This window comes from Anoplopoma fimbria, chromosome 14, assembly GCF_027596085.1.
Source record: "Anoplopoma fimbria isolate UVic2021 breed Golden Eagle Sablefish chromosome 14, Afim_UVic_2022, whole genome shotgun sequence".
NCBI classification, from domain to species: domain Eukaryota; kingdom Metazoa; phylum Chordata; class Actinopteri; order Perciformes; family Anoplopomatidae; genus Anoplopoma; species Anoplopoma fimbria.
In genome coordinates, this window is record NC_072462.1 from 12,623,608 (window position 1) to 12,649,983 (window position 26,376).

General features: G+C 39.0%; 2 protein-coding genes and 1 long non-coding RNA gene across 7 annotated transcripts in view; 1 reads left to right on the forward strand and 2 right to left on the reverse strand.

Moving 5' to 3' along the window:
- The first annotated feature begins 697 nt into the window (after positions 1-697).
- Positions 698-3,183, forward strand: alpk2 (alpha-kinase 2). The gene is made up of 3 exons (XM_054612601.1): positions 698-1,345; positions 1,432-1,480; positions 1,568-3,183. The coding sequence occupies exons 1-3, from the start codon at positions 1,339-1,341 to the stop codon at positions 1,773-1,775; spliced, it is 264 nt and encodes an 87-aa protein (XP_054468576.1). The 5' UTR covers positions 698-1,338; the 3' UTR covers positions 1,776-3,183.
- Positions 3,170-4,539, reverse strand: LOC129102443 (uncharacterized). The gene is made up of 2 exons (XR_008531716.1): positions 4,295-4,539; positions 3,170-3,640 (listed from the first exon to the last, which is right to left on the reverse strand). It is a non-coding gene; the product is annotated as an uncharacterized LOC129102443 (long non-coding RNA).
- A 2,148-nt stretch (positions 4,540-6,687) lies between these two features.
- The window catches only part of nedd4l (NEDD4 like E3 ubiquitin protein ligase), a 45,427-nt gene continuing 25,738 nt past the window's right edge, over positions 6,688-26,376 (reverse strand). For 3 of the 5 annotated variants that reach the window (XM_054611884.1, XM_054611883.1, XM_054611886.1), the window contains 21 exons: positions 26,182-26,370; positions 25,979-26,059; positions 23,660-23,719; positions 21,987-22,124; positions 20,787-20,972; positions 17,742-17,939; positions 16,915-16,992; positions 15,029-15,083; positions 14,329-14,387; positions 13,903-13,968; positions 13,030-13,259; positions 11,908-12,029; positions 11,658-11,728; positions 11,219-11,314; positions 11,032-11,105; positions 10,851-10,911; positions 10,564-10,623; positions 10,317-10,424; positions 9,604-9,700; positions 9,063-9,135; positions 6,688-8,626 (listed from right to left, as the gene is read on the reverse strand). In XM_054611884.1, coding sequence (XP_054467859.1) covers positions 8,524-8,626; positions 9,063-9,135; positions 9,604-9,700; positions 10,317-10,424; positions 10,564-10,623; positions 10,851-10,911; positions 11,032-11,105; positions 11,219-11,314; positions 11,658-11,728; positions 11,908-12,029; positions 13,030-13,259; positions 13,903-13,968; positions 14,329-14,387; positions 15,029-15,083; positions 16,915-16,992; positions 17,742-17,939; positions 20,787-20,972; positions 21,987-22,124; positions 23,660-23,719; positions 25,979-26,059; positions 26,182-26,370 — 2,205 coding nt within the window. In that variant the 3' untranslated portion in view covers positions 6,688-8,523. The remainder of the gene's footprint in view (positions 8,627-9,062; positions 9,136-9,603; positions 9,701-10,316; positions 10,425-10,563; positions 10,624-10,850; positions 10,912-11,031; positions 11,106-11,218; positions 11,315-11,657; positions 11,729-11,907; positions 12,030-13,029; positions 13,260-13,902; positions 13,969-14,328; positions 14,388-15,028; positions 15,084-16,914; positions 16,993-17,741; positions 17,940-20,786; positions 20,973-21,986; positions 22,125-23,659; positions 23,720-25,978; positions 26,060-26,181; positions 26,371-26,376) is intronic. The other 2 variants (XM_054611887.1, XM_054611885.1) reach the window with 1 other exon arrangement.

Sequence of the window (26,376 nt, forward strand, 5' to 3'; positions counted from 1 at the left end):
CCACGAAGACAATCGAATGTAAGTTTTGATCTTGTTTTGATCCAAGGTTCATAACTTTACATAGTAAAGCTTGTTTCGGATTTTGACGTATAATTTTTTTTTTTTATCTCCAGCAGCCCCTGTAGAAGTTGGCAGTGAAGAAGAAGACATCAACTGCTCCAAACTGATTTTCAAGGAGGATTTCCTGTCTCACCAACACTTTGGAGAGAACCAACCTGCCAGCATCATCACTGAGAAGGTCCATTTTGGGGAAGGGATGCACCGGCGGGCTTTCCGGACCAAGATGCAGGCGGGTCAGATACCGCTGTTACTACCTGGACACTCCTGTGTGCTCAAAGTACACAATTCTATCAGCTACGGGACCAAGAACAACGATGAGCTCGTTCAGAAGAACTTCAGCTTGGCTGTAGAGGTAAGAGCATCACCGGACCCTCCAATAGTCCTTCATAACTCAAAGTATATTTGCAATATGTGCATGGGACGCCAACACATTACCTGCAACAGCATACTTCTCGCTCCACAAAATGATGGAAAAGGAATGAAATAATCGTACATAATGCAATAACAACAGATTTAGTGACAAAACATTACAACTTTTGTCCGGAAATACCATAAATGCTTCTGTGACACTTTCTGAGCATTTTTGTGCACAAATAATTTTTCAATTGGTTTCAAAACATTTTATTAAAAAGTTCAAACTTATATTTAATGAAATTGCACGTATTGCTCAAAAATGCTGTTTGCAGGAGTGCAAACCAATTGCAACTAAAATGTGTTTTGTAAATTTGCACAGAAAGACATAAGCTTTTATGAGTTGTCTTTTTATTTCCAGCATACAAAAGCCGGCTTAGATTAATTATTATTGTGTGCAGAGATCTTCTAATAAAAAAAGTATGTTTATTGTAATTAAGTTTTCGCTCTGTAGGAGTGCCATGTCCAGAACACAGCGAGAGAGTTCATCAAGGCGTACACTGCTGCAGCCCAGTCTGTTGAAGCCTTCGGAGAGATCCCAGAGTAAGTGACACACATGACAAATTGTAAACAACACAACTCTCTGCCTTTATAGTATTTCAGAATCATGTATAATATTTAAAGCTCAAGGCCTTTTGTTTTCGTGCTTCAACCAGGATCATTCCCATCTACTTGGTTCACCGTCCATCCAACGACATCCCGTATGCCACGCTGGAGGAGGAGCTGATCGGTGACTTTGTCAAGTATTCGGTGAAGGATGGCAAAGAGATCAACCTGAAGAGACGCGACTCGGAGGCAGGACAGAAATGTTGTGCTTTCCAGCACTGGGTCTGTCATAAGACTGAGGGCAACCTGCTGGTTACTGACATGCAAGGTTAGGGAGAAAAATGATATTTTGAGTTAAAAATGTTTTATATTCAAAATATTGTGCTTTAAATTGCTGTTTTTGGTGGTTTTCAGGAGTGGGAATGAGGCTTACCGATGTGGGAATAGCCACCTGTAAGAAAGGGTGAGTTTTGTCTTTGACACAAATAAAAGATGCAAATTTGTTTATACACGCAAACTGAACTGCATTCATAATTTATTTCTTTTTTAGATATAAGGGATTCAAAGGAAACTGTGCCACCTCCTTCATTGACCAGTTCAAAGCGTTGCACCAGTGCAACATCTACTGTGAGTTCCTGGGCCTCAAATCCCTGCAGCCCAAACCTAAGAAGCCTGTGTCTGCTCCGAAACCCAAACCACAACCCGCTGCTGCAGCCAAGAAGAAAACATTTGGGCCAACAGTGAAGGGAAAGTCATGATAAGAGAAGAAATCTTGGACTTTGGGTTTCTTTTTTATTGAGGGTTTTCACTCATGTTAAACCTTGTCATGCAGAGTGTGTCCCCGTCAAAGATGAATGAGAAAAGGTGTCCAATGTTTTGGGCTGCAGAAGGACGGATGATGAAGAGGACAGATGTATTTGACTCTGAAGAAAGCGATTGTTAACAAGCGACTGTTTCTTCAAAAGAGTTTTTGCTTCATTTCATGTTGAACATTTAAAATATATAATTTATTTCAATGAGATTGTTTCTGTATGAGAGTTTATCCATAATCGTGAGAAAACTTTATTTTACGAATTTTTTAAAAACTGTGACATATTTAACAAACACTTGAAAGCGATGATGATAGCGGTGAGTTTGTGGACAGAGTTGAACTGTGACGTCTTAGAGATTGCTTTATTGATGAGGTTTTCTTTAAAAATAAATTCTTGTTTTTTCTACTTTGGTGATGTTTTCAAACAGTTAGTTCATTAAATTAATGAACTTGTTAATTAATTGATTAGCGGAAATGTCATTTAGTTATGTTGTATGATAAAATACACACCAGAGAGGTCGTGTATTTTTTTGGGTTCAGTATGAGCGGGTCATTCTTGTGTGTTTGACTTGTAAGGCGACACATGTATTTGATTTAATGTTTCACTAATATAATGTTTGATCATTTAGTAAAGCTACTGATTCAGAATAAGCTCATGTTTATATTCTGGAAACAACACAAATACATGTTGTTCTCATAAAGCTTGTAAAGTATGCATTTGAATGTATTCACTGAAACGTGAAGATTTTTTGATGTATCAGTTTATTTTCTTGTGCAATTCTGCTTGTAAAAATTGATTTCAAGGATCTTTACTTTACTGGTTCAGACATGTAAAACTAAACACAAACCTGACTCCCATCATCTACTTACATACACATGATCCCAATAACATACCAGCTATTCAGGCAGTTTTTAACAGTCTTTATATAATAACCATCTCTGTGCGACTTTGCTTTTTAAATCCCTGACCCAAATTGCTGACACGGCTCTGAGGCGGCTACTATGGCTAGTGTGTAAGCAGCACAGTAGAGCTTTGTTATTAAAGAGTTACTGGTTTAAGATGCATTCTGATTTATTTTTAATAAGGTCAACTCACATTTATTGTAATGGCACCTCTGATATCAAATATCTGCCTGTCTTTGTACAAGCAGCTGGGTTTGAAAGTGTTTATAAAACATCAACATCATGTCTTATTTAATTCTTAATTTCCCTTTATAGCAACAGACCAAAACAAACACTTTATTTACATAATTTGCATGGATGAAGACAACTGGGAAATCATAAAAGATGAACTGTTTACATGTTGGAAAGAAGAAGAAACAAAAAAAAATGGCGGCAGCGTTGAAAACAAATGGTACGTCTAGTTTTATTTTTACAGACAGTCGAAGGTCTCCAGCAGCAAATTACCACCTCAAACATGAAAGTAAGTGGGTCACACTCAGAGGCTAAAGATCATGTGCTATGTACCAACACACTCTATTTTCATCTCTGTCCCTCTTCCATAGTGTAATGTGTCCGTAATGTGAATTTAGGCTTTACAGAATGAACTAGAAAACTATCACAAATACTTTAAAAAGAAAATTCAGAGAATACATAAGCCACAAAACAAATAAAATAGAAAAAAATTCAAATAAACCATGCAAACCGGGAATATTTTGAGGTTGGTTTCACACTGTAGCTATTTAGTGTGATAATGGCGTTTGATACACAGTACACAAACACCATTGTCACACTCCACAGCTCTGGAGGACAACATTGACTGTAGATACTGCAGACGGAGAGGATGTTAATACAAACTGGTAGATGGACGACCTGGTGAAGAAAAGGGGAAAAAAAGGTATTTTTGTGCCATGTGGAATCAATGAAGAGCTGATAAAGATAATATTTAACTACACATGATGTTAAGGTGTCGGCCTGCAAAACTCTAATCAGGCTGAAATCCCACTTTAAGGTATGATTTAAATATCATCTGTGTAGCACTCCTATTTCCCTTGAGTAAAATATAAATGAAAAAAAAATAAAGAATAATAGAAAATTGGAAGAAAATAATGCTGAGTAAATACACAAGGCTTATCCAAAGTGTCCCAAACCCATGTGTGTTTTTTACTGATTGTGGGGATGGCTGCAGCTGTTTGCATTTAAAGTGTGTGAATGTGTGCGAGCGAGAAGAGAAACACGTGTGATCCACATTTCTTATTATATAACAAACATTTTTGAGAAGTTGAAACATAGAGTAGGTTTAGACTGTATAGATTCAATACATATTTATTTTATTTTGCTTTTAACTATATTATAGTCCTACTGCTAGGTCAAGTTATATTGGAATATTGTCATGTACTTAACATTTTAGAGCTGGAAATGACATCAATTGTTAAATATATCATAGTTCAAACTTTGATTGTAAATCTGTGAGATAAAAACATTGTTTAAGAATTAAAACCTTTTGCTGAACAACAACCAACTCACCTCAAGTCTCTGGAGTTGATCCTCTCTCCAGGATTCTTCCATTCATCTCCTGCTCCTGATTCTCACAGCTACTCTCTCTTCTCTGCTCCTTCCCTCTCACACCAGCTCGTCTTTTTGTCTTTCCAAACAGTTAAAAGTCCAGTCGTGCGTACGGAGCTGCAGGTTCACGAGGTGATATGTGGTGCATTTGGGTTCGATGGCGTCCTGTTCCAAGTCTTTATGTAGACAGAGCAGGGTTTGGACAAACAGCCAGTTCCACATTAGTGATAAGCTACAGGGGAAGTATTGATCGACCCTGACCAGAGGTAGAGGGGTGAGGGGTGGAGGAGGGGGAGAGACAAAAAAAACTGCCCCAAGGTGAGGCAACAGGGCCTTAATACCAAGGCTCAACCACCATGAGCTGAATGTGAAGGTTCCTAACAGGAGAACAAACTGGAAAATCTATGTAATAAGATATGGAGTTTGGTGAAGATGACGGGGCCAAAAAGTCAGCAAGGCAGGCAGAAGTTTGGAGTAAAATTAGACACTCGTAAATTAAAAACAAGTCAAAGAGTCGAGTCAACAGGCTTCTAGTCCACAAGGTAAATCCCCACTGTGTCCACTTAAAACATCTCCAATAATGAATGTCCAAATTCTTAGTAGTTAATGGTTAATGGATATAAAACAGTTAATGGATACACTATCAGTAATGACATGCCGCCCCAAATAATCAGTTTCATAATCAGTTTTCAACCTCTGAAGCCAAAATGTTGAATCTGTGATTCCCAAACAGGAATACTGTCTTTGAAGTTGTCAAACATAAACTATTCACCTCAAAGCAGCGTCCACAGGGGCCATTACCTCGAGTTTTCGCAATGAGCAAAACATGTACTCTTTCTGAAGAAGAATATGAAGAGTAAGAATGTCTTTTGGCTACTTTAATTCAATTATTGAATATGCTGTATCACTGTGAACATAAATCATTTGGTGTCTGATTTTACAGTAAATCTTAAAAAGGCAAAAAATATAATTGTGATTGTACCACACAAGTTATTATTTCTGTTCTCTAACTTTGATTTTTTTCAAGATATTACCATAACTGCTACCATTAATCATCTAAAATACAGCAAGCTACAGACCAGTAACAGTAACATTAAACTACATTCACACTACTGCCAAAGACACTCGCTACACTGCAACATTTTGACCATAATCAGAAAGAGGTAATTCTGCTTATTTAAATTGTTTTGTTAAATTGTTGTTGAAGGTGTTTAAAAGTAAGAATTTAGCAAGTCTTAAAATATTTTGGATGGATCTTATGAACTAATATTAAAAACAAATATTCCACAGGAAAGCCAACATGAGACTCATCAGAGGAACAACATGAGATTTGAAAATCATTAAACAATTTTCAACTTCTAAGCATCTTCTTTTGGTCCGGGTTATTGCCTTAACATCCCATCAGGGTTTCATTAAGGTCAACTCTGTGGCGTAACAGAAAAGAGGCCGCTGGGAGACTGACAGACTGTAAAACTGACTTATCTTTTATAGAAAACCAAATAAATGTATTTGTGCTTATTTATATGAGTCATTCTATAAGCAACTTTGCCAAGATTACCTCTCATTTGCGCATTTTTTTCAAAAAAGTCGGAATGTTTTTAAAGGTGGATCTAAAGCAGAGTTGGCTCCTGGTTTGTTTGTGACCAGATCGCAGTGAGCAGGGCTCGATAAAATGTCCCCGGACAGGCAGGGTGGCTTTTATTTGCTTGTCCTTGGAGCTGATATCTCCTAGATTGCCTGTGTGAATGAACTGAGGTCCTTTCACCACACCACCTGCACACACACACACACACACACACACACACACACACACACACACACACACACACACACACACACACACACACACACACACACACACACACACACACACACACACACACACCGAAAAATAAAAAGGGTAGAGAGACAGGGAGACAGAGTTTAAGTCTCATTCATTTCTCAGGACGGGTGATTTTATACTTTTATACATTTTTTACTTTTGAAAGTAACCAGTACCTATAAATAAGTAAAAAGGTTCAATATTTTTTCTCTGAAATGTAAAAGTTTAAAGCAATGGAAGTACTTGGGTAAAATATAATTATACTCAAAGTTGAACCTAAGGAAAAAAACTTGAATAAATGTACCTACTGTCAAGTGACACATTACTATTGTGGAATAAGGTTTCATATTTATTAATAACCAAAAGGATTTTATAGTTTAAAAAAAACAAAACTCCAATAAATGTCTGATATCAAATTTTGGGTTAGTAAAACATGAACTAGTTACAAGTATGTAGTGTATTTGTATTGCTCTTCTGTTTTCTACTGGTGATATGAAGAAAGTCCAGTCATATTAACTCAAACAACACACTCTGAGAAGTTTCATTTTTATTTGACGGAATTTAAATGAACCACAAAGAGTTGCAGAGAGTGGTGGAATCTTTAACAAAAGTGATATTTCCTGTCATTCATTAAAAAAAGGACTAATATTTACTGAGTGAGTTTGAGTGGTGGATCACAGCAAGGAGGAAACACAAGGGAGGAAAAGGGGGCGAGAAAGGGGACAAAAGAAGAGAGAAAATAGAGTAAGGGAGGGGGTGTGAAGTCTCTGCTTCACTTCTTTCAACTATATCTACCTTAGCAGCAGCCCAGATTTACAGACTATTTATATTGCACCAGGTAAGTGCTCTGAATGGAAAAAAAAGAATCACATTCAAGTTAATGACAAAAGACATACAATAGGCGACATGACCTCAGAGTGATCTATAAAGTGCCCTTTAGGTTCAATGGTGTTAGAAAAAGGAGAGAGAAACAAAAACATAAAAAAGAAAAAAAAAAACATTTTCTTTGTAGGAAACGTGCTGCTATATATTCAGTGGCAATCACAGCTTTTCTCTCAAACACCCGCGCACGCACACAGCTTCATTTTTAGTGTTGTTGATCAGTAATACTTCTGTTAGATTCATACATTTATATATATATCATGAAAGAACTTAAAATGTGTTCCCTGACCCCCCCCCCAAAAGAACAATTTACAGCATTATGAACAGCAACAGGCATGAGAATATTAATATATATATCATGAAGCAAACGTCTCAGAGAAACTACCCCAAAGTTTTAGTTCGCCCTTCTCGAACCCGAGATCCATTACACGTCCAAATTACTACGATGTAGTCAAAGGAAACACAAGGTACGGTTTCATGCTGCTTTCATTTAGCACTACAATATAAAACATTTTATTCAACACATTTGCTATCACCATAACAAATGATATGGATTAATTAATTCCCCGACTAGCCAAAGTTACACTTCACACACCATGTCATATAGCATTGTCAAAATAGTAAACAACATTGTTCATCAGTACAAATACGTCGAGAGTATTTTCCTGCAAGAATTATACCAATGATTTAAAAAAGAAAAAAACCCAAATAAACAAATCTCTTTCATAATGACAAAAACTATTTAAAAAAAAAAAAGCATCGTTGGGGAGTGTTTCATCCCCCCCATTCTTCAATCCTTACCCGTGGCTTAAAAAACAGAAAACATTATTCTACAAAAAGGCTGCAGCGGCGATTTCTGATCAAACAACATATAGACAAGGCTCTATGGAGGGGCGTGGCCGATTTCCTGAAATGTGATTGGCTAGCATTCCTAAGGTAATCTGGTGTTGGTCTAAGGATTTGAGAGAGAGTTGTGATCATAGTGCCGTTGCAGTTTCTTAAAGAAATAGTGCATGTAGAAGCCAGATTAAGGCCATGCTAAGTGCCCTCCACTGAAGGGTGCTTGAATACTGTGCTAGAGTGTACAGAAAGGAGCTATTGAAATGCATTAGTGTTTTCCAGCACTGTAGATTTTCACAGGACGAGGGTAGAGGGGGAAAGAAACAGCGGATCAGGGGCCAGCTCATTCATCGCTCATGCCTGTGGATACTAGATTCAACACTCCCGTTCATTATCCAGCACCTTTAAGGAGTGACCTAGCCACTCTGAAAAGATATAAAGACGTAGGCGCGTCGGCCTCGACGAATCGCTGTACAGTCTCAAGCCACGGTGCTGTGGAAGGGGTTCACAGTCAGGCATCACAGTACAACATGCTTGCACAGAACTGCTACAGCAGCTGGTTTGATATCCTTGTGTCTTTTTTGTTTTATTTATTTTTTTAATTGTTGGTTGGTCGGTTGGTTGGATGCAGTCAGATGCTGCAGTCTTAGTCGACCCCCTCAAAGCCCTGCGCGTTCTCCACAGCCATGAGGAGTTTCTCTCTCAGGTCCTCAAATGTGTCGTAGGTGGGCAGATCCAAGCGGTTGAAACTGGGGAGAAAGACGTTTGATGAATTACAAAAACTCAACATTGGTATTAGGCTTTAAAAGGCAGAAATAATATGGCAAAGTAGTAGCGGCTAACGTGCTAGCTGCATAGCTCCATGGACGGCAATGTCAGTCAGTAAAATATCTCAACCAATACTTGATTGATTGGCACAAAATTTGGTTAAAAAAAAAAAATCATGGTTCTTAATGACTTGCATGCTCCAAAGACTCTTTCTGTAGTGAGTCAAATTTGTAATTTATCCAAAACTTTGTTCATGACTAAACACCTTCAAAAGACATCTACTGAAATAAGATGGTGAATGTGGTAAACGATAATCCTAGCATCAGCATGTTAGCATTGTCACGGCTGTGTGTGTGTGTGTGTGTGTGTGTGTGTGTGTGTGTGTGTGTGTGTGTGTGTGTGTGTGTGGTAACATACCACGTGTGAGCTCTTGGCAACTTCTCTGGTGTTCCCCACTGCTCTATTGTGAACAGCTGAGGTCCATTAGAACCTGGCACAAAACGATAATTGAGACACAGTTTAGAAATTATTTTATTTGATGACAAATTTAACCTCTATGTGAAATCAATAGATGTAATGGTTGCTAGAGAAAGAGGAGGAAGGAGATCTTTTTTATCTAAATAATTTAATTAATGTAAATATGTTCTAAAATGTAATAATTTAAAGCTCTGTGCAAATGACTATGGTATATACAATGGAATGCATATATGGAACATTTAAGCATTCATAGTATCTTGTATTCTGCTCATTCTTCATCTGTTTTATACATATGTATCACTTGTATGTGTACAGTGATAGTAATTCAATTCTTGGAATTGCAATTGTTGACTTGTGACACTGTTACATTAAGTTCAGGCCCTGTAGTTTAAACAGATAATATATGATTTTTAAAGAACTGGTACTATTATACAAGCAGGAAATAAGAAGAAACCTGAGGTTATCTGGGGAGGTAACGTACCATAAAGCTCGGCAAAGCCGTTCATGGGCACTCGTGACGTTCCCGTTACAAACTGGAGGAGTCGGATCCTCTTTTCAGCATCCATCAACAGGACAACCTGATGACACATAAAATCTCTCTGTGACAAATAGTTCATTCATCAAATATCAGTCACTATATGAAACATTTTCAGATTTTTACATCTACAACACAGAAAAAAGATGATGAAATCAATCAAAGCTTTTGTTGACAGTTGTGCATGTGTGTGTGTGTAAGAAAAGAAAAACATAAAATCAAAATCAAAGAAAAGAAGAAAAAAACCCCCAGCATGAATTCAAATAGAAGCTGTTTGAGCCAGTTCAGATAATCAAATGACATGACACTGTAGTCTGTGTGCATAAGCATGCACACACACACACACACAAATTATGGCCTGTGTGTGCTGTTTGCTGTCTGAGTGTGTTTGCTGCACGTGTTAAAGCTCATGTCAAGACAGATGTTAACCAGGGCAGGTACTGCTTTAGGCTCTTTCATCAGTGCAAACAAGCCTGTTCTTCCAAACAGACTTTGATCTTCAAAAGTGAGGCCAGCAAACCTATCACATGATGGACAGAGGGAAAGATGACTGGAACCAACTTTTATAATGAAATATCCAGTTTCCTTGACTAATATGTGGCTAAATGTAGCTTATGGTTAACACAACACGTCTGAGTATGTGTGTATCACAGGCGTACCTTCCAGAACCACTGGATCACAGGATGGTTGGGACAGTAGCCGTTCTTGTAAACCGTGTGTTGCCTCCAGTCGTTGACGTCGACGTCACCTAGACCACACATGAGCAGCTACACAGAGACAATGCCGCAGGAAAAACAAAGTATTAACAACCATTGTCACTTTTATGTTGATTTTAAAAGTGTCATTATGTTCACAGATGTGATAATCGGAGGAGAAAACTGATGAAATAGTAATTCCACACTGTACCTCGAGTTCGTTTTCATCGAAGATCTTGATCAGATCTATGAGAATGAGCTCAGTGAAGCCCTGAAAATGAAAGAAAAAGAGAATTAAAGAGTAGTTCTGATGGAAGTTTGATTCAAGCAACATAGCAACAGAACCTCACAATATAAGAGCGATTTGATCAAATTTTGAAATCTAGAAATATTCAAAGAAGAGGTATAGGTTTAGATACAGAGGGCCTCAGGCACACAAACCCAATGTCTGAGGTCACACTGCCCCCATGTGGTGACTTTATTATTGCACATAAATACCTCCAAGAAGGCGTTCATCTGCTTCTGGACTCGATTGACAAACCTCCACTGGATGACCAGGCTGTCAGAGAGAAGATGATTTATATTAACATTCATGTTGGATAATGTAGCCATATTGTAGAATCATTGCTAAAAGCTTGGAGCTATTCATAAGAAGACAACTTATTTGTCATGTTCTTACTCAATGTATTCCTTTTTGTTCTCGTTGGTGACCACCATGTCTGAGCCGCTGGGCTTCAGGTCGACCTGGTACGTCTGAGAAACAAGAAACAAACAAAGAAAAAATAAGGCTGGGACACTCCAGAAACCAAACTAGATGACTTTACGTTTAACCGATTCAAAGTCACTGATTTTTGGGGCGTGCGCACCTGTCCAAAGTTGTCCTCGTCAATACAGAACCTGAGGTCCAGCTCTGTGGGATCATTCTCCAGGATCCACTTCAGAGAGTTGTAGTATTCACTGTCCTGCAGGGATGCAACGCCGGGGAGATAACAATTACACACAAAGAATACGAAGTCATTCGTTGGGCTTTTATTTGTGAGACAGCACAATTTAATTCATGGCTTTGTCAAAATTGCTTTCATGGAGAACCTTTTTAATTAAACAATCAACCCTGTGATCGATCTTGTTAATTGTTAAAAAAAACATTGCTGATTGCTAGTATTATTAAAATTATTTTGCAAATGAAAAGCATATTCCCTAAATACATATTCCAATCTATTTCACAAAGTAAAATGTAATGGCCCAGAACGGCAGCTTTTTCAAATAATGAACAAGTTCAAAACTCCTGTAGCAATGAGATCTTACCACAGACTCCATGTCTTTAAGGGAGATCTGTTTTCCCAGCATCATCTTGTAGAATGGTCGGATGAAAAAACCTATAATAAGAAAGAAGAAAACAACACTGTGCTGTAACTTTATGTGTGTAAAAAACAAAAGCTTATTAAGATAAATAAAAAACATTGCCAAAGTGTTGAAAAACACATTAAAACATAACAAAAGATGCATTCAATAAATGTATAATGTCCTAGACAGGATAAAACATCAAACACCTTACCATCTAGAAGTTTTCCATGAAACACAGCCATTCCTGCCACACGCCCGATGAACTTGAAGTAGGAGAGGTGGTCCTCGTTACACAGGCCGGAGTTGGGATTGATTTGGAGAGTGTAGTTGTCTCTGCAGAGGAAGAAAGTCATTTCAATGGTTTCATTTCCAGGTAACACCTGCAAACTAATCCTTCATTTCGAGGTTATTCAGTCAGGCTTGGAGCAGTCAGCGGTACTCAATGGGTTTATTTCTCCTTGTCCATGTTGTTACAGAAAACGTATATCTTGACTGAAATTTCCGTATTATTTGCAGCTGTAAGCTATGAAAACAAACATTTGCTGGGCTGAAATCTTAAGTTTTTGTTTTTTTTATAGCAGATTATGTAAAACATGTCATATTTTTCTCTCCTTACCATGGCAACAAAACCATGCATGATTCACACAGATGCTGTTTTGGAGCATCGTAAATCTTATTTTGAAAAACACAATTCAAATAGTACCTTATATTGTTTTGCTAAAGCTGTTGTGTGGCCTCAGAAGCAAGGTTAAGGACAACATTTTTGGAAGATTGTTTTTATGCACACAGGAGCCGACACAATGGGAGACAGAAAACTTCAAGGTGGTTGCTAAGCATCGGCTTATTATTTAATTCTAGCTGCTCTATGACGTTAAAACTAAATATTTAAAAAGTGCTGTGATGAATAATCACAGTGTGGTTTTAATTTCAAAAAGAGAATCAACAGAGTGATCATCTATTGATGCTGGTGCCAAGAAATGTAACAAAGCGTACGTCACTTTTATTATCTTATTGCTTGCTGTATGTGGGAAACATTTGTTCCAGGATGGCTTTTTGACTGAGAGGAAAAGTTCATCAGAATTAAAGGAAACTTTTAAAAGTCTCATAGGGAAACAATATGGCAGCTCCGCCCCTTACTCCACATTGTGGAAAAAAACAAACAGATGAGTGGAGAAGTATTTTTCCAAGGCTGCAAACATATGAAATGTTTCCTTTATTACGTCAGCTTTGCTCAACACTATGTCCTGTGTCATATCCTGTCGAAACCCCTCTCCTCAGCAAGAGGCAGCTCTGGAAATCTAAAGCAAGCACACACAAACAAGCAGAGACTTACGTAGCGGAGTACTCGAACAGGCCATAGTAAGGATTGAACATTTCCTTCGATAAGAGGAAGAACCACTCTCGAGCCACACCGCCGTAGTCCAGTCCTTTCTCTGACTCAAACTCGATCCACAGCCGTGCCTTCAGGACATCAGGCCTCTTCAGGGACATGATTCGACGGTACGACTCCTCAAAGATGTTGTTCCTGTGCAACTTCATCTCAAATCGGTTGGGGATGTCAGCCTGGAATAGTTTACAAAGAACTCTTTAATGCAAATAAAAACAATATTATGTTAAATACGGGGGGGGGGGGGGATTAAATGAATGTGACCTTGGTACAACGCCTATTGAAGTAATTATTCCATCTAAAAAATAAGACACATCAGTTTCCTCTTTGAAAACGTCTGTTTGCATATTAAACTCAGAATGTCAATCCTGCTTCCTGACATTAAACATACTCTAGCACAAGACTGAACGCTGTGTCAAGGCTAAGATTAGTCCAAATTAATCTCAACTCTATTATTGTTATTGTTCACCCAAGATTAAAAAAATAAAATAAAATATATCTAGAGAGAAAAAAACAGGCAGTAACTTTTAATTATGCACTCCACCTAGCAAGTGTTAATCACGGAGAAATGTGACATGATTGCAATGAATATCTAGCGTGTGATAAATATGTCAAACTCAGTCACACAGTGTCACAACAGTATGAAGAAAGTTGAAGTATGTAATCAAGCAGAATCAAAATAGCATCTAATTAGACTTCCTTCATGTGCGAGGAGAAGTCCTGATGTTTCAATCAAATTAAGCTTTGTTATGAGAAAATGCCCCCGAACGAACCCAGAAACTCAAGACAGATCTGTATTTTAAAAAATTGTCTTCTTACCGGTTTCTTCAACTTCTTCCTGAAGTAGTCGTATTTCTGCTTGAACTCTCGGGAGTAGGGAACAGCCTGCACAGACAACACACAACAGAAGTGATCAATGCCCTTAAAACATTTGGCTTGTGGTGAGAATGTTTCAACAGTAAAACTAACTAGGCTTCTATTTTTTGTTAAAACACCCCAAAAAAAAAACTAAACGGAGTGCGACTTGTGGAAGGGAGTTGACAACATGGGAAAACTGATATCTGAAGTCGTTCACAGAGTGACACGGAGGTGTTTGCGTGTTAAGTGACAACCGCAGCGACAAAGTGATTTATCTTCATTAAACAATGACACCGAGGCCGATGGTGGAGTGTGATAGATAGGACAGCAATGTTAAAGTTGAAGAGACTCTCTGATGTGGGGGGGGGGAGAGAGGAAACTACTCACAGGTCCTGTGATAGCCGGACTCTGCAGACGAGGATCCTCCCACTGCGTGTTCTTTGTATCTGGATGAAACAAACACAAATATGAAAATTGTGCAGAAATTATGAGTCAATTCATCTATTATAGTCATTGACCGAAAATAAATCAACAACACTGTAAATAATTGATGAAGTATTTTTGATTCAGCAAACAAAAAACTGAAACATTTTCAGGATTCAGCTTTTCAAAACGTGAGGGTTCACTGCTTTTCCCTGTTTTGTATCATTGCAACTTCGGTATCTTGACTGTTAGTCGGACAAAACAAGTTATTTTAAGGAGTCACATTTGACTCTGGGAAACATCAAATTAATACTTTTCACCATTTTGTCATACACCAAACAATTAATTCAAGAAATAATCAATAGATTAAGCAGTAATGAAAATGATCGTTAGTTGCGAGCAACTCTTATGACCAAACATATTTTAGTAAAAAGAATTTTGCTCTTCATCAAGCCATCATACAATAAATCTTAAACAACAAGATCACTGAGTTTCTGCTGTAATCAATGAGCTGCTCGGAAGTCCCTGACACTGAAAAATCTGCTGCTGCACTGCAACCATTGCACACTTTAAAAAGGTTACTCAAGAGAAAGACAGATAAGTGAGACACGTGATAAAATAGAAGCACGGAAGAGACAGAAAATGTTAGATGGAGATGTCTTACTGTGGTCAATGTAGAAGGTGCGTCCGTCTGAGTGAACTCTTTCTTCCCATCCAGGCTACAAAGAAAGGAGGAAAGAAGAAGAGTGAGAACAAGCACACAGTCACCATTAGACAAAAGATCAAAGATCAAAACAGGCCATGCTCAAATAGTCATTTAAATCCATCAATTATGTTTTTCCTTTTTTTTATTTATTAATGTTTGATTGAACTTGACTGACCATTAAAGTGTCCAAACACTGACTGCAAGTTCAATCACACACCACAAAGGAACTGAAAGGATTTTTCTCCCCAATTTGAGTCAAGGCCTGAGACGTCAGCAAGACAGGGATACGACCACAACATAAAAGGTTCATCACCATCACTAGCTCAAACCAGTACACCACTGATGACACGCTGACCACTCAGTGTACAGTGTCACAGGCCACACACACACACACACACACACACACACACACACACACACACACACACACACACACACACACACACACACACACACACACACACACACACACACACACACACACACACACTGTCGTACAGCACCAGCAATCAGGCAATTAAAACAGTAGATTGAGAGTAAAGGGGGCGGGGAAAGGGACCGAGTCTGACAACGTGTCAAACATGGTGAACCTACAGTGTGTGAGTTTCTACGTATGCTGCTACTGCGTGAGTGGAGAGACCAGATGAAATGCTGATAACACATGCAGCATACAGACAGTTACTTCCTCTAACATACATGTGTAGCTCCTTTTGTTTTCTATCCATCCCTCTGCCCTTTTATTTAACCCGTTTTTCCTCCTTCAGTACTTCTTGTTCAGTCTCTTTCCCTCTCTAACAATGTGGTGCCTCGATCCACTTCCCCGACTCGTCTATGTGTGCCTCGGACACCGATACAGGTGCAGGAGGAGGCGGCACACAGAGAGAGGAAGTGGGGTATAAATACTGATTAAAAAAAGGGAAGGGAGAGGGACAGTCCATTCATGCCGGTCATGAGAGAGAAAGAGAAAAGATAGAACCAGAGAGAAAAGAAAAAACAAACAAAAAAAGAAGCGCAAGGCTGTCTGCAGGCATTTCAACCAGACTGGACTGGACCAGACAGGTAGGTAGGCAGGCAGAGGGAGGGAGGCACCAACCAACCTCCTCTGGTAGGTTCTGCCAAACAGACATGGCCAGGTGTAGAAGAAGTAGCATACATTAGATCCACCAGAATGGAGAGAAAAAGAGAAAGAGAAAGAGGGAGAGAGAACACACACACATGCACACATCACACAAGCCAGTGAGATGTACAAGCCTATGAAGCTTTGATAATTCAACATCTACCTAAGGTACCATTAGGCATAATTGTTGAGAGTTAGTTGCTATAAAACAGATAATAGCGCGGGGAGCAGTCTCCACCTCCTAATTATGGATTCTTACTCAGCCCCCATACTCTGCTTTCTCATCCTCGCAATTTACATTCTCCTACTGACACCCTCTTCTCTAACAGGACTAAAAAGGGAAATGTTACATTCTGATCACAAGATCGTGTCTCATCCTTTTCTGCAAAAGCCACTTCATTCACCTATCTCAAAATTAAACACGGAGCATTAAGTTAGACTTTTTTTTTTAAGATGACCTTTAGACAAAAAACACAAAAAACACATAAAAAGTCACTGATGTTGCAACAAGGTGAATAAATACCTTTTCTCATTCAAATGTATCTAAGGGAACTAGTTACACAGCTACATTAATCTAAATATGCTGATCTAGAACACATAATACGCATATCTTGGTAAAGATGAGTTAATGAGTGAGTGAACAAAGCTCAAGCAATTATTGGGATCTATGAGGATGTTGGGGGACAGAGGTTAAATATGCAGTTTGTCTAATTGTGACTGTACTTACAGGAAGAGGACCAAGTTCACCGGGCTCAATTGAGTTCTTATTCCTCATATGGACTGGGTATTTCAACCTGGGATCCTCCTGGTTGTCAAAAGAGAGAAGGAAGATGTGCAGAAATGTTATTCCAAAACAGGGTGAAGGAAAATATTTAACTATTTAGTGGCACTGAATCCTACAGTAATACTGAAGTAAATTTCAAATTTGACTGTCACACCACCAGATGTCACTACAAGATCTTGGAAGATAAACACTAACCACTGCCCTAGATTTATAAGATATTTTGTGTATATTTCATAACTAGAGCTGTCAAATAATGCTCATAATAACATGCAAACCCTCATTATCACATGCAATAAACCACTGATCAATTGCATAGCTTTAATTGCTTTGTATATGTTATTTTAGGGTCCCAATGGGTTTTAATGGAAAAGAACTATGTAAATTGGTACTAATTGTAACGCAAAGAGAGACGAAGGTGTAAGAAAGTTGTTTCAGTTCAGTTGAGTTTCTACAAAAATGTTGATTTGAGAGGAATTTCCTTGAAATTTAAGGCCTGAAATGCTCATTTATTATTCATTTGTTATTGGAATCTTCATATATGCTGCATTGTATGTTTGTCAGCTGACCTTGTGCTTGAGTTTATGCAAGCAGTACACTGGAACTGAAAATTGTCTTTTTCTTTCCCTATAATTATCACCAAATAACATGGTTCCTTCCCTGGAAACTTGGTAGGAAATTACAGCCCTGTAAAATAAAGCTTTACCCTTCAGTCATATTTTTTTCCAAACCTAATTTCACTCCAGCCTGTTTACCAAAGTGTTTTAGCTCACCCAGGTGGTAACTCTGCTGTTGTGGTCGATGAAGAAAGGCCGTCCGTTGGGGGCTATCCTCATCTCCCAGCCCGGGGGCAGGAAGCTCTGCTGTGTCTTAGGTGTTGACTTGGGGGAGCTGTAGGGGGACGGCTGGGGGGACTGCGGGTTGGACAACGTGTCCTTCACAGCCCTCCGCACCTGGATGTTGTTGGCTCCCTGGAACCAAAATGGAAAAATGAATGAAATTAAGCGTAATAATATCACATCCATTGGAGTAAAAAGGGGAGCATAAAGGGGAGGACTGACGACATGAAACAAAATACTTCTGCTCCTTTGAAAACATCCAACAACAAAAAGGATGGAAACCAGTCTGCCCTGGTATGCTGTTAGAAATTAATAAGATTAAAAAAAGAAAAACAATAACCATGGTTACCACAATATTATAACTGAGAAAGACAGGGTAATTTTTCTTTTTATTAACATGTATAGAGGATGGGAGCAAATCAGCATCCACGCTGCGTACTCCAACGGCCTGTCAAGTTGTCAGTCTAAGTGTCAAATCAAGATTCTACAGCTTTTTCTGATTCCCAGACATTGATTCTGAGGCCTTATGTTGCAAAAACATTTTTGTAGATGGAAAATAAAAATAAAAAACACTGAAAATCTGATAATCACACTGTTGAACTACCAAAACTCTTTATGAATCTATTTCTGGTAAAAGAGAGAGACCTTGGTCACATAATACCACTCTTCCAGAAACCATGTATCTACAGAAAGCATAACATCCCTAGCATCTTAAAAACAACTAAAGCAACTTTAACCCAACTAAAGTTGCTCAGGCTAATGAGTGTTCACACGACACATTATTCTTTTAACCGTAATAATTATTGACTGATCTGGTTTTAGCAAAAGTAAAGACCGCATTAATTAATCCACAGACCTCCCACCTCCTGGAAGTTCTAATTACAACTTTCTACACTTTCTTTACCTCTACGCTGCCTTGTCAAAACACAGATGTGCGCAGATATAAAACTTAATTAAACCCTTCTCCAGGTCTTTTCCCTTGGTAGTAGCACAGAGTCAAACCATTAAATGCAGGTCAAAACAAGACAGCCTGTTTGTGTGGTGTATTTATAGCTACACTGCATACTTTAAAGTTTAAGTTAAAAGGTAATTAGCATAGTTGATAAATGTGCCCTGACAATAAGTAACTAAACCAAAGGTTTCACAAGTTTTTCTAAATGTCAGCGTGCTTTTAAAATGCAATTGGATGTTCACACACATAACAACACAACATTCCCAACAGAAACATACACCAAAACACCAACCATCCAACCAAATCCAACTATAAAACTTTAGAGAGCTTTAGGACCAAGTCAGTCATTAATATAATGTCACAGCCTAAAAAAGCTTGCCTGCTCAAGCCAAAACTAACAGTGTCTCTACAGTTATTACCTGTCGAGTCATGTGGATGACACATTAACCACCCATGCTGTCTGATTTTTAAACCCCCTGACCAATAAATAAGAAACTCAGCCAGGACACGATAACATAACAAAGTGCACTTGACCGATGAATCACATGACAGAGAGCAGGACTCTGGTAGAACAAGAAGAGGTGAACTCTGTGTTTACATCAATGATGCTTGGTGTTCAAACATAGTCAAATTCATGGACAATGTTTCCCAGTGTGCCAGGGAAATAGTTTTGTTGAAGCCGTTTACGATTCTCCTGATGCAAATACAGAAAATGCACCACTGTTTTTGTTTTGTTTCGTCACGTGTTTTCTTTTGAAGCAAATGGGCTACAACTGCATTTTGTTGTGCAACCCTGTATTGCAAAATGACAACAAATTATCCTTGTATACATCACTGGTCATTCCTACTTAGATTATTTAAGTTCAGTGATTATTTAGGGTAAGTTAACAATGTTACACTCTTTTACAACCAATGCAAATATTTAATCCGCCCACTACATGAGGGTGAACCAAACACTTTAAACGCACAGCAGCTGCTTCACAGTAAAGTAAAGCCCTCCACTGATGTCTGCTTGCTGCATTTCTTACTTTCAATGATTAAAGTTGGTGTACATTGTAAATGTTCTGCACATTTTTGTTTAAGAATCAGACACTGCAGCTTCACAGCACAGCAAAATGAAAGCAGCAGCACCTAATGTCTACTGTCTGATGACCCGGACTTTACAGGCGTCGACTGTGGAAGTTCATATCTCAATAGATTTTAAAATGCAACACATTGTGTAACCACTTCTATTGAATAGGGATAGGTTTCTCAAAGGTTCTTTTATAAAAAAGGTTTTCACAAAAGGATGCCATGCCATAAAAATGTGTTATTAAATTGGCCTCTGGATTAAGTGATATTTAGTTTCCATGATCAATATCATTGATTTGGATATCCCCGGGTTTGTTTTAGCAAATTGCAACAATTTATTTGGGGCCTGTGATCAATTAAAATAATTTATTCATCAAGCAGAAACTGGATCTACCCTCTTGGATTACTGTTTAATGCTTTACTGCTTTAAAACACACAGTGCTGCAGAATGAAATGCTGACTGGGTCAAGAGTGCATATTGTTCACCACAAACTCATCACCATGAATGACAAAGCTGGAGTAAAGCTCTGACCATTTATCGTGACTATTCATTGTTTATCACAGAGCTGTTTTAGCACTCTGTCATCGGCTCATTATCAAGAGAAGATGGGGGGAAAAAGAGCAGTATGAAGAAATGAAATCATCCTCAGAGATGAGAAGAAAAGATCAGTTAAATAATAATTAATATTTTCATTTGTTAAAGATGAGAAGCAGCATCAAAACCGAATCAACCTGAAAGAAGGAGAGATGAAAATAATGGGTTCATGTAAAAGGAGGATTGATGGGTGAGAATGAGGATTTGGTCATATTTTAAGGGATGGAAATGAAGGATTGCATGACCAATAAGTGTGGAGGGGTAAAGATTGGAGGAATAACGAGAGAGGAAAAAGTCCTTTGGATGTGAAAAGAGGAAAATTATATGGCGGAGTGGGATGGTACAGGTGACTAATTCTCACCTCCAAGGGGGTGGAAAGGGTGACAGTAGGGGAGCTGAGGCTACGAGGTCGTCGGATTTGGGGCTCATGGAGGTGGTTGCTGGAGGCATTGGAGGAGGAGGATGAGGGGGTGGATGCGGATGCCAGGGCCGAGGCTCCTCCTGATCCTGATGCTGCTGCTGAGGTGCTGGGTCCGTCTTCAGTCAGCTGTCGGTGAGAATAAGCACTTTTGAGGTTAAGTGGGGTAGGAAAGAGGTAGGAATAAATTGTGAAATTACAAAACTTGTTCTCGTAATCCATGCTGGCAGATGCTTGCGTGCACTGGAATGGTCTGCTTTTCTCACAGGGAAAAGAGTTCCTAAAAATATCGAAAGCATGGGTCATGTAGGCCCGAGAATAAAATCAATTATGTCCCCTTAAAATATTATGATTAAGATTATACGTTCAAATAAAAAACAGGGACGGAGGAATGGGATCAGTAACCAAATGTACTGGAAAAATAAAAGTTAGTGTTACTTACAGCCATAACCCAAAGTGGCTGGTACATACATTTAGAATGAGCCACAACTACTCACAAAAAACAAAGCAATGCTAGGATATTGTTATGTTAATCATTTGGTAGGGTCCTCTCCTACTGACTCGTAACAAAAACAGATGGGAATCAGAAAATGAGAAGACCATGTGATGAAAGACAACAGATGAACACGTATAATATAACCCCTGTGTTCTGACAAAAGCAGAAATATAAGGGTGAATTTCAAAGAGGAGAGGCATTAAGCAGACACCCAGTCCCATGTAACAGTCTCTCCCAGAACTCAGACTATGTGGAGCTGCCACATTTGCAGACAGAAAGACAGGGGGAAAGACAAGTGGAAAAACAGGGTAGAAAAATGGGAAAAGGGAGGGAAAAGTGGTGGTTGCAGTTCCATGCCAGGGTTTGGAAAAGGCTTGGCTAATACAGAGCTGCACTTCACCCAGAGTATCAAACAAAATGCTAGACAAGAGGAGGAAGACATTAAGTAAAGTTGGACAGGAGGAGGAAACCGGGCAGAGAGAAAGACAGAAAAAGGAGACTTTGAGGTTGCAAAGCCGTGTCTCTTTTCGGTCAATCTTTATGGCTACACAGAGGAGAAACACGAGGAGGCATAATGGAGGAAGAGGCCCGAGAGAAAGGTCCAGTCCCATGCATAGAGTCCAGCTCAGCCTTCAGACCTGCTGTACCTGCACAATTGGCCTAGTCCACGTAGTGGTGCGGCTGTTATGGTTGACGTAATAAGTTCTTCCCTTGCTGTCCTTCCTCTCCTCCCATCCAGGGGGCAGGCCGGGGGTGGTCAAGGCGTAAGCAGTCGCCGTGGGAGACTGGCCGAGTGTAGAGAAAGAGGAAAGCAAAGACAACTAATCAGTACAGGCTGGTATGAGCAAGGACATGTGGAGGGAAAAAAATATTAAAATCATAGTTGTTGTTTTTGGTTTTTTTCCACATCTATCGAGGGCTTTAAAATAATTTCCAATTCCAGCTGCGCAGCGCAGTGACAGGAACATTTCAGATACATCATGTGACAAAACATTTTTTACTTCAATGGAAAAGTTAGTGACATCATTTGACCTGAACCGTCACCTACAAAGAAAAACAATGAAACACAGAGTCGTACTAAACTAAACACCACATGTGGGAAAGAAGTGGATCATTACTACTTTACTGAGTGAACTATTAACCATCTGTAGCATTAAGATCACTGAAATACCAAACGATCACAACATTACCTGTGGTGGTATTTAGACATGCCTGCGCAAAAGACAGCACCACTGAACATTGGACACCAGAGATGCCCTGAGCTGATTTTTTTTTTGATTTTGCTGCATATGTGAGTGTATTTTCGTGTAAATGTGAAAAAAAAAAAAAAATTGCCGCACTTGAGTGACTCAGTTGAGAGCGTTTCTGTAATTCCAAAATAATCCTACAGAGTGGTACATCTTCTCTTTAGTGGATTGCGTCATGATGTGTCATTATTTCTTAACAAGACCTCCAGTATTTGGAAGCAAGTCCTGAAAAATAAGCTGTGTCACATTAAGGAGTCTACAGCTGTTATATCAATGTCTCAGATACATAGTTAAGTAAACACAAGTATCAGATCAGACCCTGTATTGGCAGACACTCAATATTAAAAGATTCAAATTAAACTGTGATCCAGACTTTTTATCATGCTGCTTTATGGCGTGTTACTTAATAGCGACTAACAGGTTGCCACATCAGGAGACAACGTGCACACACACACACGTTCCATTGTATACAACATATACAACAACTTTGGGACAACTGCTGATCTAAATAAGCACTTCAGCAAGTCATAACCTCACCAGTAACAGAACAGATTAATTTGGCTGTCAATGGCCTCATCAACTGATCGTTTCCTGTCTGCCAGTAAGGATAAACATTTTAATGAATTTACACACAAACTTCTTCAGTCGATTTCAGAATGAATGTTAGCTGTATCCGCCAGTGAGGCTGTGTTTTTTTTGCTGCTGGTTTGTTTGTTTGTCAGCATGATAACGGAAAGATTACAGGCCTGATTTCATAAAACATAGCGGAAGGGTGTAGCAGGCGCCAAGGAAGAACCAATTCAATTTTGGAGCGGATTGGCCTAGGAGGAAGTCTGCGCTCTTTGTGTGCCCTTCTAGCTTATGGAGTGTAATTTTATGAAAAAATTGGTATTCTGCCTTCTTGGATAACAAATCCCTGAAAGTCATTATGTGGCCTTCTCCCCAAGTGCAAGATTTTATCAAAGTGCTTGACAGAACTAGTCAGGGGACACACACAGCCCTTCCTACGTGGTGTATGGGAACTACGAGGTGTACGACCGATAGGGTTTAAACTGTTTAATAACAGATATTACCATAGACTCCTCACCACCTGAGACTGTTTGAGCTCTCGTTCTTCTGGTCTGGGAACCCTGCTGGTGGTAGACAACAGGGGAAGATGGTCTTTAGTTCACAATGTGTTATGTTTTAAATGCCAGGGTGGAAATAATGGGGCAAGGTGTGGGCAAGGTGGGGCAGTGACGAAGGTTAAGTGAGGAAAAACTGATTCACAAAGGGAGGGATTTCATTCTTAAAAGGAGGTAAAGAGTGACAGGAAGTGGGGAGATTCATCCAGTGAAGCATAGAAGCTGTGAGGTTGTTGGTAGCAGGAAGGTGCACAATTCATTTGGAAGTTTTGATTGGTTCACGTGATTACACCAAATGTGGGTTAGGGGAACTTTTAGCAGTGTGATTTCAGTAACTTTCGTGCAAAGTAAATCAACTTTGATATTAAGACAGACAGAGGAAAAAAATCAACACAGCCTGAGCCGAAGACGCTTGCATTTCCCTGCTGGAGGGGAAGACATTGATTATATTCCTTGAACAATATAAATGTAATCCCAAACCAGTGGAGCATCTTTAATCTCAACACGAATGGAAAATGCTGTAGAAACATCAGTCAGAGAAAATGTCCTGAAAGTCTTAGAGCAGTGAAAGTGAAAAACTGTGCTGAAGTTCAAAGAAAGTTCAGAAAAAGGAGTTTGAATTTCAGACATGAACTGGAAGAAAATTATCAAATGCAGGAAAAAAAAAGAAAAGAGAAATGTTTCATCTAAGCAATCCGAAAGACGAGTAAGATGACAATATCAGTGTAGTTCAGCAAGCAGACAATGGATGTTGTTTTGCTTATTCTAAGCTACATAACCTTGAAGAACTGGTAACCTGATTTGAATTTACAGTTGCATTATTACCAATTCTATAACAGTAAATGACCTTATTCCTACAGTAAAGAATGACCTCAATTGTTATTCCTAATGTCAAAACCATAAAAGAAAGCAAACAAACAAACATGTTCACATTCATGCCCCCATCTGTACATGAGCCATTTTGACATTTAAAGTTAACACACAACCTCCAGTTAAAGGATAAGTGTGGTTATATTCTATATTTATACTATTGTCAATAAAACCCAAGACCAAAACCAATAATTTATTGATTTTACTAACAGAGTCTGTGCAGCAAAAGCCAGACATACAGTAGCTTGTTCCTCGTTGTTGTGCCATAACTATTATAGTCCCATACAAATGCATTATATACGCCTGTTTGAGTAACGTTTCCTAAAAAATTACAACACCCAGCTATTTTAAGAAATTACTCAGCCTTTTTTTTTTCTAAATTGATACTTTATATTTATGATCCATTCATCTTTAATAAGAACCAATGGGTTTGAGGCTGAGTGCTATAAACAGGGTGTAGAAGTTGAAAAGTTGAGTGACAGACTCAACTTGGCAGTCAACAGACTCATTGTTGATTAGGTAGTTATTATGGGATTATTTGATGACAATAAAAAAAAAAATAGAATTACATAAACCTCATCTTTTATGTTATGTAACCTTTAGTCACACTTGGATGCTACCTTTATCCAAGAGCTAATGTCATAGTTATTGTTCTGTACAAACATTACCCATCCCCCTAAATACACATTTTATATCATTAGGAATTGGTGAACTGTAACTAACCTTCTCCAAGTCCTCGCACTAATACATGCTGATTTTATTTCCCCTTTGGTAGCTTCCTATTCGGCATATTGTTCTCCAGTCCTTAGAGACTTGTCATTCAAAGGAAATGTGACAATATCACCTGTTCTTTTCTTTGGCTTGACAATACAAAGCTCACTGCTGTGACTCAGTTGTGTGACAAACATCTGACTCAGATCTTGGGACAGTTTGTTCAAGCTGAGTCCCCACTGATGCTATGACTCAGGACTCTATTTGGGAAAGTTTGATCTAATGTGGCGCTGTCCTAAATCTCCCTTTCCAGTGGATTCTAGAGAAATGGTCATTCTGCTGGCGCAAAGCTGTAACACCAACATTTCTACAACACATTAAACGTAACGGCGAGAGAATCACAAAGAGCAGAGAGTAATATTGGTAAAAGAGTGGGAGGAAGAGGTGTGTTAATCCTACAGAGGCAAGTGGAGAAGAGGAAACAGTAAAATCAAAGAAGCATACAGAGCAGGAAGGAAAAGTGAGGAGGAAGCGCGTACGAGGAAATTTTAAACGCAGGGAGGAGCAAAGAAGGTGATTTGTTGTGTGGTACACCCAGTGCACTGAGACATGCCAAGAAAAGGGAGGAAGTCAAGGAAGCAAAAAGAAGAAGATGTAGGAAAAATGTGAGGGTAAAGAAATATGTACCATAAGAGGAGGAGGAGCCTGGGCCTGATCGCTGACACCATCCGTCATACTTGAGGATCGGAGTCTGCTTGATAGCTGGCTCTGTTAAGAAAGATAAATAAACCATCACTCTACTATCTGAAATAAAAAAGACCTGCCTACATGCACACCATTAAAACCATTTTAATGTGGAGTGATTGAGGGTTTTGACCACCCAGTCTCACCAGAGCAGAGCTGGGCCCTGCCACTTCGCCGTTGGTGTCGGGAGTGAGTGACAGCCTCAGATTTAAATCCTCAGAAAACTCCTGGTTGACGGGTGTTGATGGTAGTTGTGGTGTCAAGACGGAGGAAGGGCCCGGCTGAGACTGGGCCAGGCTGTCGTTAGGATCCTCTTCTGTGATGAGCTCCCAGGACTACAG